General features: G+C 36.7%; 1 protein-coding gene across 1 annotated transcript in view; it reads left to right on the forward strand.

The window, feature by feature from the left end:
• LOC150076547 (uncharacterized) overlaps positions 1 to 20,971 on the forward strand; it is a 247,321-nt gene that overhangs the window by 87,945 nt on the left and 138,405 nt on the right. The window contains exon 3 of the mRNA XM_090387087.1: positions 3,934 to 4,165. Coding sequence (XP_090243213.1) covers positions 3,934 to 4,165 — 232 coding nt within the window. The remainder of the gene's footprint in view (positions 1 to 3,933; positions 4,166 to 20,971) is intronic.

A 20,971-nucleotide genomic window follows, 5' to 3' on the forward strand; every position in this document is an offset into this window, starting at 1 on the left:
TGCATCCAGTTCCTTTGTGACTGCATCATTGTATCCAATCAGATTGGTCAGGCAAGACTTCCCCTTAACAAAACCATGCTGTGTCCAAGCTATAACTGAAGTCTAGTCTAAATGATCCTGCAGTGCGTCTTTAACTAGTGCCTCCATTAATTTTCCTGGAACAGAAGTTAAACTCACAGGTCTATAATTACTTGTATCAGCCTTTGATCCTCCTTTGTGAATTGGGGTCACATTTGCACATCTCCAGTCTGTGGGTACCTCCCCTGAGTCCAAGGAAGTTCTCATAATTATGGCTAAGGGTTTGCTTACTTCCTCTGCTGCCTCCTTTAATATAACTGGATAGATCCCATCCACCCCGGGTGCCTTTCTTGTGTTTATCTTCAACAATTTCTCCTCCACTTTACTCTCAGTTATTACAAGATTCTCTAGCTTACTGCTAGAGTTGAATACACCTCTGGCTTTCCCCTCGCTAAATAACTCCTCATATGTGAATGCCGATGCAAAATATTCATTTAGTTTGTTAGCTACCTCAGCAGGATCATCAACAGTTGACCCATCGGGTCAACTGTTGGTTATTGGGTTCACATTACGATATTTTCATGAAACAGTAGTGTCTCTGGAACAGATTAATATCGTAAAGCAGGGTGCACTTTATTGTATAGCTACAAGCTCGGTTTAAAATGCAGGATTTGTGAATGTTTAACATTCATTTTTTGCAATTATTGTTCATATTTTCTGTTTTGTTGATACTTGAAAAAAAAAAGACTTTTAAACGTGGGAACTCTTAAAGCGGGAACCCTGTAACTGATTATGACAATCATTCGGTTATTAAAATGATCAATTATGAATCATTTGGTTAAGGAAATCACTAATAATTGTTATAAACATCCCATGCATTTTTCTTCTCTCTCATTATTCTCCTCAGTTCATCTGTCATCCATTTAATTCTAAACCTTGAACAATATCTCTTAGTTGGCATTAAAGCTTGGCAGCTTCTATAATTACTTCCACGAATACTTCCAATTTAGAATTTGCATTTAGTGATATTATCAGTTGTTCCCACCGAAAAGAATTTAAAAATTGTTTAAGACAGTTGTAGTCAACTTTACAAAAGCAAAATCTCTTCCCGATATCCTTGGCAGTAGTTGCACCTTCATGCAAATCCTACATCAGTGCACTGTATTCGCTGCCACATAGTTCTTTTATCCATAGATTCTGAATGCAGAATCGAAGAGTCACTGCTGATTATGTAATGAGGAATTGCATTATGTTGTGCTAGGGAGGAATGTCATAATCAATTGCATTCATTTATCGATTTCTCATATGTGTTTATATAGATATCTGTGGGTGGGCAGAGAAGTGTTCACTTACTTCCATGGTGATTTGGAATTATAGATATTTAAGGTAACTGCTATACTTAGGAATTTTATATTTGATAATACAAAATATTTGTCAGAATTTCTGCTAATCCTTTCATTGGCCTGTTGTTCGTCATTTCATTAAAATTCATTGCCAGTTATCTAGCACATGAGCACCACAGTCCATGTGCTTGACAAGTGGCACCACAGTCTTGTGCCTTATGCATTTATTGATAGTTTCCCAAAATTACTTAAGTTTCATTGCAACTGTAATGTTATTTTCTTTTATTTAAATGTTTTCAATTTATAAGAGAGTGAGAGGTTGAAGTTTGTCTGTAATGAAGCAATCACATTTGGCTGCTCATTCAAGTTGCATAAAATACGTAAATAATTACAAATGCTTAAAAGGAATTTTGTTATACTCATCAGAATCATTTAGCCTGTAATGTATTCTCATTTGACCCTTACCATAGGTCATCTAGCACCACATAGACTCAATATCCACCTGAACTCAAACTTACTTTGAATACAGGCTGAATGCTTTCAGAGTTTTTAGTGAGCAGCATAATTCCCCTCCTCTTTGACCTTCACTGTCTCTCCCAAACATGTTCTCATCTTAATGAGATCCTACATCCCCTGTCTCTGATTGGCACCATATTTCTATTAGTTCTATCACATCAGCATTGGTTGACCATATCAGAAGCTCTGATTCATTTAATTTGTTCACCATCAGCTATAGAAAGTTGTGTGTACATGCAACATTAAATACAGTGAAAAAGGTACCTTGCAATGAGTCTTCAGTGACAGTTCTTCTCCTCAGTGACAGTTACCCCTGGAATTACTGTATAGACAAATAAAATTTTATATATTTTGAGTTTTTATAACCCAAAAAAAAATGTGTTTTAGTCCTTAAAACACATTTTTTTCTGGTGGTTTGTGACCTGGTTGGTTTTGCATCTATTTCAGTGTTTCTTTTTGTGCATAAGGTAATTACTAGTTGAACACAAGTATTCACAGGAAAGTTGCAAGTATGATTTTGTTCTATATCACTAATCTGCATCATTCGTGTGACTCCCCTAACCCCACCTGTAAATAGTCAGTTTCTTTTGAACCTTTTAGGTCTCCTCTGTTCAGATGATTTCATTTGTACAAAACAAATTTCTTCTATTAACTAGGCAATTCTAAAAAAAAAATCTCTTTCATGCCCCTCCCATAAGAATTGCGGAGCTCATGAGGTCTAGAGTTAGAGTTGCTCCACATGGCTTTCATTCTTTATGCTTTTCATTTTATTAATTGTTTGCTTTTGATGTCATTTTCATTGTTAATTTTATGCTTTTCATTTTATTAATTTTATGGTTTTCATTTCATTTCATTTCATTTTATTCTATTCTATTCATTTTATGCTTTCGCATGACATTTTTCTAGCATGACCTTATATTTCTTGACAAAGCCACTTTTTTTTTTTATTTGTACTTTAAGCTATCAGACCAAGTGGATCACTATACACCCTTTAGATAGTATCCTTAAAAACTGATATCTGGAATAGGTACATCATCATTTAGCACACATGGTAGAGATTCCACCTGTATTACAGAATATATTTCCAGTTTCCTTTACAATTGAATCTTCCAGTAAGCCATAATAAATTACTTCTTGTGGAGCCAGAGCATTTTGCACTGAGAGATCAGGTTCTGTGGGAAAGTGTCATTTGATTTAGAATTGGACACTTGAGTATCTGTTGATCCTTCAGTTTGATTTTTCTGTAGGGCATTAAATTGTGTTCTCAGAGTCTCAGTCTAGCCGAACAGTATACTGAGCTTTAATTTAAGGTCATCAGACTCCCTACATCTAGCACACAGAAAATAATCACCATCAGCTATAGAAAGTTGTGTGTACATGCAACATTAAATACAGTGAAAAAGGTACCTTGCAATGAGTCTTCAGTGACAGTTCTTCCCTGTTTTGACATCCTCTCAAACCATAATTACATTTAAAGTAAAGATTTTAATTAACAAAAATATCAAAATAAATCACCAATGAATTAGGTTTGTAAAAGTCCCACTTAAAAAGTAAACTAGAATTATAAAAAAAAAAAAAAAAAAAAAAAATACTACTGAATAAGGTCAAAATTTAGTCTGTTAAATACTCTCAGATTAGTTCTATCATGATAATTACAGTTGATGAGCCACCTACCAAATGTGTGACCTATTTTTGAAATCATAATTAAAAACTAATACCTAAGAAATAACTGTATGCCTACTCCAGTAGTCTAAGAAATCTAAAATTATAGAAATTTAACACTATACTGTACTAATTATAATGATATACTTTTTAAAATATTCTACACTACAATATTTAATTTTGAATTGCACAATAATTAAAATTAGCAAAAAAAAAAGTTAAGTTCACATGTACTCAAATCAGTTTGAGAAGAGCACATGAGGAGATGTCCTCATTCTTCAAAAGCCAAGACGAGAATAGCTTAATCTTATTACTTAAACCTTTCTTAAAATTATTTAAAATTGTGTTATTTATCATCACCTTACCAAAATTTTGCTAAAATTGGTTGTTACAGGGTTCTACTGATAGTGGAAAAGGTGGAAGTGATATCCAGTTTGGGGGTGACATACCACAGTCATCTAGCACAGAAGTAAAAATGTATGAATTTGAGCTTCCGCATAGTTTATGTGGTCGTCTGATCGGTCGACAAGGAAAACAGGTCAAATATATTAAGGACTGTTCTAATGCAAATATTTTTATCAAGAGGCATCCTCTCAATCCTCGTTTAAAACTCTGTGCAGTGGAAGGTAACGAGTTTAAGTACTTTGTAAACATATATATCCCTTTTTTTTTTTTTTTTGTTAACAGTTCGAAAGCATTTTTTATTTGAATTTTATTTCCACCCCAATATGTTTCAAATTAGGCAAAATTTATTAAAGTCAGTAGACTAACAGTTCATTTAGAATTTACTCTTCAACCTTTCATCTAAATTATTTTAATTATTTTTGTAATAAAGAAGAAACCTATTCTCATGTCAAATCAACTAAAATAAATATAGCAAGATACAGTGGATCCCCACTTTATGATTGGTTCAGTGTACAATCAAATCATTTTATGATGGCCTTCTCCATAATAAAATACATTCATCGTACTATATGTGGTAAGCATTGGCCTTGTGATCACGTTTGCGAATTGAATTTTAATTCAATTATTCACAGACTATGAAAGTAAAGATATAAAGCACAAATTTATACCTTATTAATTAACAAAATTAAATGATCTGTGAAAATCAAAAGAATATTTTCCACGAGTTAGCAAAATAAAAACCAATTTGCACTTACATACGTAGCTGGCCAACAATGGTGGTTAGCTGTGATGATCGCTTTTATATGTGCTCTTGCTAAAACATTTATAAATATGGTTTATTTTAAATTCTTTTGTGAAACTCGAGTATAGTGTGATAAAGTTCATCAGGTTTGACTCTTTGTAATCGAGGAAAGGTAATGTTTACACTAAAATACTTTGAGTTTTAATTAGTAAAGGCCTATACAACCATATAATAGTGTCACCGCTGGAGAAAGACAGGGTGACCGACTCCAGATATTTTTCACCAGAAAATTTTATAAACGAGCTCAAGAATTTATCAGAGATGATACCTGAAGGCGGATCCTCCAGGCTGGAATTTATCAAACATGCTACTGGAGAAGAGCAATGACTTGTTTCTAGTAATGTGGGTACGCATGATGCAATTTGATTAAAGGAGGCCTATTTGCTGAGGAAGGCCATGACGGAAGGAACAATTTGCGCTGTACAAAAACACATACAGTTGTCACATGAAATGGTTGGAGTTTGAATCATGGAAAGCTGGATAACATTAAGAGTGAAATGATTGGGACCAAGATTGACATCCTCGGTGTCAGTGAAATAAATTGGACGGGAAATGGCTACTTTCAGTCAGTCGATTTTTTAGTTTACTACTCTAGGAATGAAAAAATCAGGAGAAATGGTGTGGCATTTATAGTGAACAAGAGAATTGCCAGATCATTTGAAAGTTATAGATTTAATTAATGGAAAACTGCTTAATAAGTCACATACACTGTTGTTGGTGCATACACTTGAAGAGTGAATGCACCAACAACAGATGCAACTGAAGATAAAATTGAACAGTTTTATGCTGAAGCTCAGGATGTACTGAGTCAAACAACAACAAAACATCATGTATGTTCTTGGAGACTTCAATGTGAAAATAGGAGACAGAGAAGAAGAAGGTGGGGTCATTGGCAGATTTGGTCTGGGGGATAAGAACGGGGCAGGAAATGGCCTGGTGCAGTTCTGTCAAGAAAATGAAAGATTACACAAACACATGGTTTATCCAACCTAAGCGACGTTTGTATACATAGACATCCCCAAATGGATTGCACTGCAATGAAATTGACTACATTTTGTGCAGTCAAAGTTGGAAAAACTGTTTTTTCAGTGAAAAACTGGTGCAATAAAATCAGACCACCAACTCTTAGTATCCAAAGTCAAGGTCAAATTCTGTAACATCAAAACGAATGCTGCACCATGGAAATATGACATAGATAAAATTTCACCATTGTACACGGTTGAGATAAAAAACAGATTTGACTTGTTTAACTACATGGAAAGGCAACCAGATGTACTTTGGGAGGAAATAAGACACATCATCACTGAAACAGCATAGCAATACATCCCATACAAAAAATGCAAAATCGAGTAAGTTGCTGTCAGAAGAAACCATCAGAATTTCTGAAAAAAAGAAGAAAGGCTAAAGCTGCTGGAGATAGGGATGAGACAAGAGGCTTAATGAAGAATTTCAAAGGGCAGCCAGAAAAGACAAGGAAAAATACTGGAATGAACAAACGTTATAAAGAAATGGAAGATAATAACAAAAAAAGGCACACAAGAGATCTCTTCGCACAAATAAAGAAGATCTGGACACTCCTCACTGCTTGTAAGGATTCAATAAAAGACAAAGATGGAAATGAACTGAATTATCAACAAGGAATTAGGAAATGCTAGCAGAAATACACAGAAGAACGATATGCAAATAAAAACAAACATTAACACATTGAAGTGGAAGGACAGGATGAATTAGAACTGGATATTTTAAAGGAAGAGGTAGTATAGATGCTGCAACAACTACCAAGGAGAGAAGTCCCTGGAATTGATGGAATACCATCAGAATTGTTAACACTTTTGCCAATTACAGTTATCGTGGTGTTGTGCCAGGAGATTTGTAAAAGCAATCTATGGCCAAAAGACTGGAAGAGATCAGTGTTTATTCCAATCCTGAAAAGGGAGACACCCAAAATTGCTCAAACTACCATACAATATCCTTGATATCACACACAAGCAAAATTCTATTGAATATCATTCGAGCTTGATTGTATAGAATCATGGAAACAGAACTGCCTGATGTTCAAGCTGGTTTCTGCAAAGGAAGAGGCACTCATGATCACATTACAAACATCCGTTGTATCATGGAAAAAGCCTACGAATTTCAGAAATATGTATATGTGTGTGTGCTTCATTGACTATACCAAAGCATTTGATTGTGTTGAACATGAAAAACTGGAATTCTTTGATAGAATTGGGGGTACCGGCACACTTGTTTGAGTTAATAAAATCATTGTACACCAATCAAGAAGCAGCTGTCAAAACAATACATGGAGATAGACTAGTTTGAAATCGGAAAAGATGTGCGACAGGGCTGCATCTTATCCCCATTTCTATTTAATTCGTATACTGAATCAGTTATGAGAAAATTGAAAATTGTATTTGGATATTCAATTTATCTTCATTCAATTCAATTCACTCCAATATCTGAAAATCAAAAATTGGAGTGAAAATTGATGGCAGAAACATCAGTAATTTAAGATATGCAGAAAATAAACTCTGCTTGCAGAAAGTAAGGATTGCAGCTTAACATCACGAAAACAAAAATTATGAAAACAGCTGGGACAGGAGAAGTTAAAATTAACAATGAAGTGGTTGAATCAATCGGGATTTCATCTTTCTTGGATCTAAGATCGACCTGGGTGGAGTATCTGGCCCTGAAATTAAAATAAGTATTTCACTTGGATGCAGCACAGTGATGAGCATGGAAAAGATCAGAAAAGACAAAGCCATCATACAATGAAGATCAGAATGGTTAATGCCGTGGTGTTTCTCATAACAACTTATGGGTGTGAAAGCTGGACAAGGAAAAAAGCAGACAGAAGGAAAATTGACGTTTTTGAACTCTGGTGCTGGAGAAAGCTGCTTCGCACACCATGGACAGTGAAAGTTACGAACAGAGAGGTTTTGGATCGCATCAAGCCAGAAACATCACTGGAAGCCAAGATCACTAAGCTACAAATTGATGTATTTCGGTCATGTAATGCAATCCAATTCATTGGAAAAATCGACAATGCTAGGAAAGGTCAGTGGAACAAGGAGAAGAGATTGGCAAAGAACACACTGGCTGAACACTGGCATGAGCACGAAGGACTTGAAAGAAGCTGTTGAAGACCGGACAACATGGAGGCAGCTCCCCCATAAAGTCTCTGAAAGTCGGCTGCAACTGAACAGATGAAAACAATAATATAACTTAATTAATACATACTGTACTATGTATACATCAATTGATACTTCTGTTCACTGACATTTTTTTTTTTTTTGGGGGTTATAAATTTAAAACAGTAAAAAAGATAAGCAATCAATAACAAGGCACACGCAAGTGAGATACTGAGTAACAAGTTTGCGAAGCTTAAAAAATAGGAATGAAGAGAGGATTCTGAAAATTTATTTGTGTTTTTTTTGTGTTTTTTTTTTTTTTTTTTTTTTTTTTTTTTTTTATGTGAACCCCAAACACGAAAGGTATTAGGACCTATAGTACTTAGTACCGTGCTTGGGTTGGAGGTTGAGAAGACGAAAGAAGATATTTGTTGACATTGGACTTAAACTTCTGTAGATTGTAATTTTCAGGAAATACGTACGAAGGAAGGTTGTTCCAGAAAACGGCGGTTGAATGAATAAATGAGGAAGATGAAAAGTTGGTTCTGTGGGATTGAAGTTGGACAGTAAATGGAAGTTGGCTGGTGGCGGCACGTGTTCGGACTGTTTTGAAACAGAGAGCGGGAATTATAGAAGCCAATTCAGAAGAACAGTGCCCATGGAAGTATCTGTAGAATAGGCATGCAGCAGAAACAGTACGTCTGTGAGAAAGTGAGTGGAGAGACTCTTTTAGAGATGAGTCGTTAATTAACCTAACTGCCCTCTTCTGAATGGAATCAAAAAGCCTGAGAGAGGTTTTGGGGGCACCACCTCAGATGTGGGAACAATATTCCATGGCAGGGCGGATTTGGGATTTATATAGAGTGAGCAGCTGTTTGGAAGAAAAGTAATGCCGAGAGCGAAAAAGAAAACCAAGTTTTTTAGATGCAGAGGAAGCAATATTTGTAATGTGCTTGTACCAATAGAGATTAGAAGTAAGGGTAATCCCCAAAAGAGATATATCATTTTGCCTAGAAATCGATAAGCATAGGAGCAGAAGAATCCTTTTTGCGAGATATAAAACAAGACTGAGTTTTAGAAGGGTTGAAATCAACTAAGTTGATTTCCCACTGGAGAAATACCTGAAGATCAGCATTTAAGAAATTGGTAGCAGATTTTCCAGAAGTTGAAGCGATTGAGCAGGATAAGGTTTCTCAAAATGGAAAGTGGAATGCAATGTGCTATCATTGGCAAAACTATGGATAGAATTTCCAGTCAATGGAAGAAGATCATTAATATACAATATACCTTGGGGAACACCAGCATTAGTGGAGAAGTTAGAAGACAGAGCCATCTACCATCACCCTCAGTGAGCGATCAGAGAGAAAACTGGATAACCAATTACTAAAAACAGTTGGCAAACCATAAGATGGAAGCTTGTTTAGAAGACCTTTATGCCAAACACGATTGAAAGCCTTTGAGATGTCAAGAGCAACTACTTGTGTTTCACCGAACCTTTCCATCGAATTAGTCGATAAATGGGTAACATAAGCCAGAATATCACCAGTGGATCAACACTGACGGAATCCATACTGGCGATCGTTGATCAAACCGAAGGTTTCTAGGTAGTTTAAGAGTTGGCGGTTAATTGATTTCTCCATTACTTTAGAAAGAGTAGAAGTAATTGCAATGGGACGATAATTGGATGGGAGGGATTTATCACCCTTTTTTAGGAACTGGCTGGATATGAGCAAATTTCCAAGCAGATGGAAAAACACCTTTAGAATAAGGAAGTGAAAAAAGGCGGCAAAGAATAGGTGTAAGTTCAGGAGCACAGGTTTTGAGAACAAGTGGAGAAATACCATCGGTACCAGGAGCTTTCTTAGCATCAAGATTCGTCAAAATCCTTCTGACATCCTTTTGACGGAAGACCACAGGAGGCACTGAATGGAGTGGGTTGGGAATGGTGGGACTTGTTTTACCAAGATCATTAATACATGAGCTGGAAGAAAAATTGGATGCTAGCAGGTCAGCTTTATCCTTGGCTGAAGTGACAACAGAACCATCTGGTTTGGACAGCGGTGGGAGCAGAGATGGGCAAAAGTTGCGGCCAATTGCTTTGGCAAGAGACCAGAATGCTCGGCTACCATTAGGGCAGGAAGCAAGTTTTCTACTTTTAGCCTGTTCAAACTCTAGTCTGGACTGATTAATAACTGCTTTACAATTGTTGTGAGCTTTGGTGTAGGCAGAAAATGAAACTGAAGAATTAGAAATAAGCCAATCACGATATGCAACATTCTTCTCTTGAACAGTCTTAGCACATTTATTGGAAAACCAAAGTTTAGATAAAGGACTAGATTTTAAAGTGGAGTGTGGGATAAAGGATTCCATTCCTGCAAGAATAATTTCATTGACACGATCTGAGCAAACGTTGACATCAGAAGTTTTGAAACAGTAATCTGACCAAGGAAAAGAAGAAAGGAAGTCTCGCAGGTCATCCCATTTTGCATTCTTGTAATGCCAAAGAACACGAGGTTGGGAATAGCCATGAGATAAAGGTTCCATTGGAGAAGAGACAATCACCAAGTTGTGATCTGAAGTGCCTAAAGGACCTCTCACTTCGACCGTGTACTTAGAACGGTTGTTTGTGAGAAAAAGATCAAGCGTATTGGCTGTATGATTAGGATTGTCCAGTATTCTTTGAAGATTTTGTGGAAGGGGAAACACATTTTACCATAATATAAAAACCTACAGGATTCCAGCTATCGATGTTAATCGCGGTAAGATTGAATTTACTACCCGTTTATAGTAGATTGCACTAACAGAAAAGCCAATAAACTGGAAACTCCAAATTGTTTTTATTGTTTTATGGTAGTGACCCCCAGAAATGTGCTCTAGAAGAAATATCACAAAGGCTTTCAGAATTGATTGTTATAACTGAAAATATGATAACAATGAAAGTGTAGGGCATATTAATGATTTGAATTAATTTTTTAAAATTTAATTCTATAAAGCAGCTGATTATGCTAACCAGTAATCGTGTTATTTGGTGCCTACTTATTTTACTTTAAAATGGGCTTATGATTGTCTCTGACCGAATCACGTCCTCTCAGGCATTAGTGGCATTTGTGAACGTGTTAGCCGCGTGTTTTGTTATTGCATCCTTTAGTTGAAGTGATTTTTTTCGTGTTGTGCTTTAATCAATATATTAGTTTTAATAAATTTTTTAATTAATATTACAATTTCCATTATAAATATCACTTTTGGAGAGATAAGTAGCTTAGTTATATAGCGAAAATTTCAACTTCCGAGGTCTTGGAATGAATTGCCAAAAAACAGTATGTTATTGGGTTCACATTACGATAATTTCACAATGCGATGATTGTATCTGGAATGGATTAATATCATAAAGCGGCAGTCCACTGTATTAAGATGCATACTAAGGTATTATATTGAGAATAATAATACATTATAGTTATATATAAAGTTTTGCAATTTAAAATTCCCTGGATATTTTTTGGGCATGTTTAGATTTTGAAAATTTGTAACCCATATTTGTGTTAAGGTTGTTAGATTTGTTGTTGAACCTAGGCTAAATATTAAAGTTTACATTGTTAGCTTGTAATTTTTAAATTTTAGCATTAGAATTAGTAGAGTTATTTGATGCAAGAAAGCAAGCTTATGCAGCATCAGCCAAAAAAAAAAAAAAAAAAAAAAAAAAACCACTTCACCTCTCTGTTCGTTCGAAATACCTGTCCAGCTGAGCCTTAAACTTATTTAGGCTATCAACTTCCACGACAAGGGATGGAAGTCTGTTCCACCAACCCACCACCCGCTTGTTAAAGGCAAATTTCCGCACATCTATCCTACATCCGTCTTTCCTCAATTTGAATTTATACCCTCTCAGGTGATTATTCTGAGCAAGAGGAAGAATCCCATCAGCATTGAGCATGCTCCAACCATTCAAGACTTTATACACCTCTATCAGATCACCTCGCAGGTGCCTAGTCTCCAGACACTGTAATTTGCAAAACCTAAGCCTTTCTTCATAAGAGTACCCCTTTGTTCCATTCACTAATCTTGTTGCCCTTCTCTGTACTCATTCCAGCAGCTCTACATCCTCCCTGAAATGAGATCTCCAGGCCTGTATACAGTGCTCTAGGTGTGGCCTGACCATTGCCTTATACAAGGGAATAATCACCTCCTTATCCCTGCTAGAAAAATTCCTATATATCATCGACAATACACCATGAGCTACTCTTGCAGCCCGTCTGCACTGCTCAGAGAACTTCATATCTGCCTGCACAACTACCCCAAGGTCCCTTTCATTCTCTACCACTGTCAGTGTAGTACCACCGAGCTGATACGTTGCTCTGGGGTTGCTGTTTCCCATATGTAGTACTTTACATTTGTCAATGTTAAACTTCATTTTGTCTAATCAGTTGTTTTTTTTTTTTTTTTTTTGTCATTCGGAAAGGTGTTACTATGATTTGTTTCGTCTGACATCATAATTAGTGTGCTTATAATTTCAACATAATTTGCTGTAATCGAGATTTTACATGAGTAGTTTTCTTAATCGGTGTTATCCATACAGATTGATACCAATTTATTTATATTTTACACCATGATAAAATCATGTATTTTTCAGAAATAATCTATATCACCTGTACCAGAGTTTTGAGCATGAAAACCAAAGCTCTAGTAAAGGTGCTGTAATCTACTGCTGAATAATAAATAATTTCATTGAGATGTTATGAGTAAATAATTCTTATCAATCTTTATATATAAATGGCATTATGACGTTGAGTAGGAGATCTGCAGACTTATTTAACAAGTACAAGGCAATGTTGAGGAAATGAGTTAGAGTTAAATTTGAAAGAGTTTGCAATTCTTTTGAGACATGATAGGAGGGTATACATGACAAGAGCCTTGTTAATCAATTCAGCTCTGGCAGGACTGCAAGCCTTGTGGGGTAGAAATTTTCTCAGTGTGGGCTGTGCTTGATAACAGGAGAGATGCTTCTACAGGGATGGGATACACTTAAATAGAAGGGGGTGCAAGAATATTTGCTGATGCTATTGTGTAGTGTTCAGTGGGTCAGAAAACTGCTAGCTTGGGGAGGGGAATACACGGAATAATAGATTAACAATAACTGAGGCTGAGGAACAGGTATCCTGTGTGTTATCAGACACTCAGTCTAAAACACTGATGGATCCAATATCTTTGTATTACAGAAGATTTAGGAGAAGTCTGGTTGGCCTGTCTCCCTAAAATCCACTCATGCACACCTCGATGGTAAGCCCTGTTACATCACTTAGGTGGCAACGAACATGTAGAGTGGTTCTCTTCGACGCCTGGTCAGCGTGAAGAGGAAAAGACCAAACCTTCCAGCATATGACAGCACAACAAAACAAATGGCCCTCAGTCCCCGGTGGCTTTTACTCCCCCTCTTACGGCAGCGAGAGGATCAGAGTGGAAGCAGAGGGTGCTAAGAATCTCTGGGTATAACCAGGCTGCCATGCACGGAAACTGAACTTGGCCTGTTACAACGTAAGATCACTCATCGGTGAAGACAGGATATTAGAGCTGGAAAAGAAATCAGAAAATGTGAATTGGAATATCACGGTGTACAGCAGATTTCCACTTGATAAAGTGGAAATCTGCTATACACTAATGGAAACAGTGAAAGGAGTGAAGGTGGAGTTGGGTTTCTGGTCCATAAAGATTTAAAAAACAACATTTTGGAATTCAAAAGTACATTACCAGGGGTGTCAAGACTAACACTCTAGATTTCTAAGAGGTACAAGCTAAAGGTTATAATAATTTATGCACCAACATCGAGCCGTGATGATGAAGAGGTTGAAGAAATGTACACCGAAATTGAGAGTCTTCTAGATGAGCAGAAAACCCACTACACTATTATTATGGGGGACTTCAATGTTGGAAAAAGACAAAACAGTGCAGAAAGGGGAACTATAGGAAATTTTTGAATTGGTGAAAGAAATGAAAGGGGTGTAAGACTTGTGGAATTTGCAGAATCTCAAGGTTTGTCAGTAATGAACACTTTTTTTTCAAGAAAAGGGTGACCAGAAAGTGGACATGGAAGAGTCCAAATGGATTAACAACTAATGAAATCGACTTCATCCTCACTAACAGAAGATATATTGTGAATGATGTTACCATCCTGAATAAGGTAAATGTTGGAAGTGATCACAGAATGGTAAGATGTACACTTGATATAGATGTAGGAAAGGAAAGGAAAAAACTGACTCGAGTAAATAATACAAAGGTCTTTGAGATAACAGAAGAGGAGAAAAAGCAGTATGTACTGGAACTTAAGAACAAGTTTGAGCTTCTGCAGACTGCTCAGGACCAAGATATCGACGAGGAATATTACAACTTTCTGAAAGTGATAAAGCCCAAGAAACCTATAGGGAAAAAGAAATCCAAAGAAGAAAAAATTAGCCAAGAAACACTGGTTATGATGAACCAAAGGCAAAAAATGAAGAGCAAGATAAACACTGACAAAAAAAAAATTGAGTATACTGAGTTATGTAAAGCCATTAGAAAGAGACTCAGAGAGGACATAAAAAGGTTTAACACAAGAAAAGTAGAACAAGAATTAAGGGAAAACAAAGGATTTAAATCAGCAGCCATGAGCAGTAATACAGGAAGACAAATGATACTGAAACTGAAGAATAGCGATGGTATACTTATAAACAGCAGAGAAGGCATAATTCAAATAGCAGAAGACTACTGTAGAAAATTATACAAGGAGCGAGGGAATGATGCCAGCAGTGGGGACGATGGATTGCAAATTAGCAACACATACGACATACCCGATATTTTTCCGGATGTGGTAGAACATGCATTGAAGAAAATGAAGAATCAGAAAGCCCCGGGGGAAGATGAAGTTACTTTAGAGTTGTTTAAATTGGGAGGAAGAGACATAACACAAAAACTGGCAAGGCTATTCACAAAGTGTATTAGAAAAGATGTGACGCCTAAGCAGTGGAATAATGCCATCATAGTTTTGCTACATAAGAAAGGAGATAAATTGGAAATTATAGACCAATTAGCTTGTTATCCCACATCTACAAGTTGTTCACAAGGGTCATTACTAACAGATTAGAAAGAATATTTGATGAGAATCAACTGAAAGAGCAAACTGGCTTTAGGACAGGATTCTCAACTATGGATCACCTTCACGTAATATCACAGTTAATGGAGAAAGCAAATGAATATAAAACACCATTATGCCTGGCATTTGAAAAGGCATTTGACTCCATACAACATAAGGCAATGTTTCGGGCACTGGAAAGACAAGACATAGATACCCCAGATATTATAATTTTGAAGAAAATATATGAGAATGCTACCTCCTTTATTAGAGTAGTCAAAGACAGTAGCAAATTTAAAATCGAGAAAGGAGTTTGATAAGGAGACATATCTCCAAAGCTGTTTACTGCTGCCCTTGCGGAAGCTTTCCGAAGATTAGACTGGTCGCAGAAAGGAGTCAATGTGAACGGAGAGGTCATAAGCCACGATCCCAAAGAATTAGAGGAAAATCTTAATTAGTTATGCACAGTTAGTAAGGATTTTGGGCTAAAGATGAATATGGCTAAAACAAAAGTAATGATGAACAAGTATACCACAGAAAGGGAAATAATGATTGAAGGAGCAGTAATTGCTAATTTGCAATCCATCGTCCCCACTGCTGGCACCATTCCCTCGCTCCTTGTATAATTTTATTTAGTAGTCTTCTGCTATTTGAATTATGCCTTCTCTGCTGTTTATAAGTATACCATCGCTATCCTTCAGTTTCAGTATCATTTGTCTTTCTGTATTACTGCTCATGGCTGCTGATTTAAAAGGTGGATTCATATACTTATCTGAGACAAGTTATTAGCTGTAATAATGATAAATGGCTGAAGTCAGAAGAAGAATAAATTTTGGTTGGATAGCATTCAGGAAATATGGTCACATACTGAAGAGCAATTTCCCAGTTTGTCTGAAACGTAAAATAATGAACCAATGTATACTCCCCACCATGACTTATGGAAGTGAAACTTGGGCACTTACCAAAAGAATGGAAGAGAAGCTGAGAACTACACAGCGATGAATGGAACGAATTATATTGGGAATCAGACTGTTAGATAAGAAGAGAAACACGTGGATTAGGCAACAAACTCAAGTAAAGGACATTCTTATCAAAACTAAAAAACTAAAATGGTCTTGGGCAGGACACAGCTCAAAGACATGATGACAGATGGACTAAGAAAATAACAGAATGGTACCCAAGAGGAGCTAGAAGAAAACCTGGAAGACAAAGGCGGAGATGTATAGATGAAATTCATGAGTTTGTGGGTAGTAAATGGATGGCCAGTGCTCAAAACAGAAGGAACTGGAAAGTTGCTGGAGAGGCCTTCATCCTGCAGTGGATTGAAAATGGCTGATGATGATGATGAGGCAGAGATGAAAGTGATCCTTGCACTGCTTTTATTGGAATGAGCAGCAGCCTTGAAAGCAAGATGGTAAGGATTTCAGGAGCCGCTGGGAGTCATCATGAAACAAGTAAATACCTGGGCTGTGTTAGGGTAAGTAAGATTTAGAATAGGTGCGTGAATACTTGCATGTACACAGTGCTAGGAGTATAGAAAATAAATTTTATGAATTTGAATTGCTGGTCAAGACAACAAATACAGACATTATAGAGATATCAGAGACATGGTGTCACCTCAGATATAAGGGATGCAGAATTTAATATGGTGAGTACTGTATACAGACAGGACAGGAGGAGGAGGGAGGGAGAGAGAATTAATGCTCTTGGGTAAGAAGCACATAAAATCTAAGGCAGTTGATATGGGGTGGCCAATGCAGTGTTGAGTCAGTTTGATGTGACATAAGCACCGGGAAAACAAAATGAGAGTAGGAGTGTGTTATAGGCCGAATGACTGTGACGAGTACAACAAACAGCTGTACAGAGAAATAGAGTGGGACAGTAAATCAGAATGTCTTATAATGGGGGCTTGTAACTTTCTGATATTGACTGGAACTTTGGATTGGTCACTCACACACTAGCATGAAGATGGTCCCTGCTCGACCATCTTCAATTTGTTGAAACTTGGTGTGGATGTTTGAACAGGTTTCCAAATAAGCTGTGCAAAAATTCAGTTCAAAATATAGTATGCTTGAGGCACCAGCACCTTTTATGTGGAGGTCACTTGTAATGTGTGGAGCAAATCACAAAAAATTTTCAGTTTTAAGTGTTACTGTTGCATAACATTGAGAGGTAGTGCTCTAAAACTTGGTATACCTAGTTAACTTTTGGTGTCCACTCTCAAAAACCTTCACATTTTTTACAATATGGTCTAAAACTGACACCAAAAATTTGTTACAACAAATTTAAGCAAGACTTTTGAAGTTTGAAATAAAAACCTTTGGTACCTTCTTCTTTGGGCATTCCATTTAGCATTTGCATGAATTCAGCCTAACTAAATATGAGCTCTTATACTTGTTTGTTGGTTGAGATATTTTCCTTTAAAGATACTCAAAATTTGACATATCTTTCGGGGCAAATATCTTAATGTGAGACATCTTCAATTCTCTAGTTTTTGCCACCATTGGAAAGAGCAGGTTTTAAGCAACTAGAATCATGGTTTTTCAGTTTTGTGTCTTGCTACTTAAGGCCTAAAAAATGGCCTTAAACATATTATATTTTCTACATAATATTTGCATACTTATTTGATGGTGAAGTTTCACATCTCAATAAGGACAGAACTGTTGCATTTACAAGAGTGAAACTTTCTGCAATTACTCTGCCCTTTGGTTTAAGGAGAAAGAATATATTGCCAATGCACAAAAATAACTATTTTTTACCATGGGGTGCAAATGAAGAAATTGCATGGGTTTCTTTATTGCAAGTTCCCAAGCCTGAAAAGTGGTCTTTATTCAGGATTCCAAGCATAAAGATGATGTTCTATTGGTTTCTAAGCTTGAAAGAAGTTATAACTGCAACAAAATTGATATAAAACACAATACAATTTGAAATAAGCAAGTGAGTGTGAAGATATTGAATGGACTGGAATTTTTCATTGATGGTTGATATTACTACTTCAGGCAAGCTATATTGTCATCCCATTATTGTTGTTTTTGAAGCTGGAAGATTGGCAATAATTTGTTGTTCAGGAATCCAGCAGGCTAATGAAACGAGCAAGCTGCTCCATGCTGCATGAAATTTACTAATACGTCATGTTCTTCAAATGAAATTTCATAAATATTTCCGATCCACCAATTATTGTCATAAATACAGGCAATGCATTGGCCAGGTTATAAATTAACAATTGGCACATATTGAATATTGGTTTCACTAGTCTGATCTACATGAGCTACAAATGATGGTGTGTCATTTGATACTCTGCAAACATGAATATATCTTGCATCAATAGGAATGAAATGATGATTTTCTCTTGTTCCAGCAATAGTATGACCGTCTATGAAACTTTTCTCTTGAAATGGCCTTGCTCAATTTCCTCTTTAGAAACAAAACAGAATTTTATTCCAATCACATGCTTATCACAAAATTTAAACATTTTCTTGGTGTCAGGATTTGGTTTTCAATTGGACATTGTAGACTTGTATGGGCTGCCAATCGTTTTATTGTTCTACAAATTCCATTACATGGTGACTTACCATGGGTAGTGCCAAAGAAATTCCATTCAGCACTGATATCAAAATCCTTCTGATGATGACACAAGTTAATAAAATTCTTGTATTGAGCTGCAGAACCATCACTGAAGTAGTAAATGTGCCTGATTTCTGTCATGAAACTCTTCAAATATTCAATTAAGTTGGTTAGAAAGACATGCACTGTAAATTGTCGTGTCGAAGGCAGTCACCGATTATGCAGAAACTTGTATTCTGAAGTTCACCATCCTTGTAATAAATGACAAATGGAAGACTGCTACACAAATTGGAGCAGTGTGACATTGGAGGCAAATTGCTGCTATGGATAAAGGGGTGGTTGAGGGGGAGAAGACAGAGAGTGGTAATCAATGGGCACTGCTCATCATGGACTAATGTTATTAGTGGAGTCCCTCAGGGTTCAGTGATGGGTCCATTATTGTTTTCTGTATTTATAAATGATATTGATGATGGTATATCAAGCTTAATGTCCAAGTTTGCAGACGATACAAAGGTTGGCAGGGTTGTCAAGGACACTACTGACACTATGCTGCTGCAACAGGATCTGGAAAGGTTGAGCAGATGGGCTGAGAGGTGGCAAATGAAGTTTAACATTGACAAATGTAAAGTACTACACATGGGAAACAGCAACCTCAGAGCAACGTATCAACTCTGTGGTACTACACTGACAGTGGTAGAGAATGAAAGGGACTTGGGGGTGGTTGTGCAGGCAGATATGAAGTTCTCTGAGCAGTGCAGACGGGCTGCAAGCGTAGCTCATGGAGTATTGTCAATGATATACAGGAATTTTTCCAGCAGTGATAAGGAGGTGATTATTCCCTTGTATAAGGCAGTGGTCAGGCCACACCTAGAGGTCTGGAGGCCTCATTTCAAGAAGGATGTAGAGCTGCTAGAACGAGTACAGAGAAGGGCAACAAGATTAGTGAATAGAACAAAGGGGTGCTCTTACGAAGAAAGGCTTAAGTTTTGCAAATTACAGTGTCTGGAGACTAGGCACCAGCGAGGTGATCTGATAGAGGTGTATAAAGCCTTGAATGGTTTGAGCATGCTCAATGCTGATGGGATTCTTCCTCTAGCTCAGAATAATCATCTGAGAGGGCATAAATTCAAATTGAGGAAAGACAGATGTAGGATAGACGTGCGGAAATTTGCCTTTAGCCAGCGGGTGGTTGGTTGGTGGAACAGACTTCCATCCCTTGTGGTGGAGGTTGATAGCCTAAATAAGTTTAAGGCTCAGCTGGACAGGTATTTTGAACGAACAGAGGGGTGAAGTGGAAGTGGGGTTTTTTTTTTTTGGCTGATGCTGCATAAGCTTGCTTTCTTGCATCAAATGCCTCTACTAATGCTAATGCTAATGCAATGTAGCCTGGCTATTCTCCCGGTGGAACCCTCGAACAGCATCTTGCACAACAAATGAATAATTTTCTGCAAAATCCATCAAGATGACCAATTCTCCTGTCATTAGGCTTTCTTTGTTAACTTCAAATGATGTTTAGCAATGTAGTGATGACAGGAAAGGTTAAATATCTTTGTACTCAACTCTTCAATAAAATCTTTTGTTGTTAATTGCTTTTTATCCCATGTATCTCTGTCAGTATGTATCCATTGCTTGAATTAAATAATATCTTCTGGTTCATTGTTTTCAAAAATATTCTCTAGAAACTTTTAATTCATCTATTCCTGGACATTTTTCACACCGATGACATACAATCTTTTGACTCCAAATCACAGACTGTTTTACCAATGATCACCTTGTAATCACATTCAACAGGACTTGCTGCTAGCATTAACTTGACATTTTGATGGATTGTGCATACACATACAGAATGTGTTCCTGGTGCACTAATTGTGACACACCCACTTGGGTTGAAGTTCACAAAATTTAGAAAATCTTATGTCAGATACAGTTCTATTTTGATAAAGTTATAAACATTTCCTTCAAGTTGCCGAGTAGTAGTCGCTTTTGCATTTGCATTTTTATTCCATCTGCATTTCTAATGGAAATGTAATATTTCTTTCCAAGGCATATCTGACTAATTCATCATCTTCAAAAAATTCCATCACCTTTTGCTTTACTTGCTCAGAAAGCTTTTTTCCAGGTATGGCTATGATTCCTCCTCCTGCTTTAAGTTTTCTAGCTTTCTTGACCATTCTTTCTGAGACACTAAACTCTTTCATTATTTTCTTTATGGACCTGTTCCTGCTAGCAAAATTCCTATCTATCATTGACAAGACTCCATGATCTACCCTGGCACCCTGTCTGCACTTCTCATCAAACTTCATATTTGACTGCACAATTACCCCCAGGTCTTTTTCACTTTTCACTTCCCTGAATGTAGTACCACCACACAGTTGTTGGTACGTTTCTCTTGGGTTATTGCTACCCATATGCATTACTTTGCATTTGTCAA

Source organism: Mastigoproctus giganteus, chromosome 13 (genome assembly GCF_048544385.1).
Source record: "Mastigoproctus giganteus isolate SK-2022 chromosome 13, ASM4854438v1, whole genome shotgun sequence".
Classification (NCBI taxonomy): Eukaryota; Metazoa; Arthropoda; class Arachnida; order Uropygi; family Thelyphonidae; genus Mastigoproctus; species Mastigoproctus giganteus.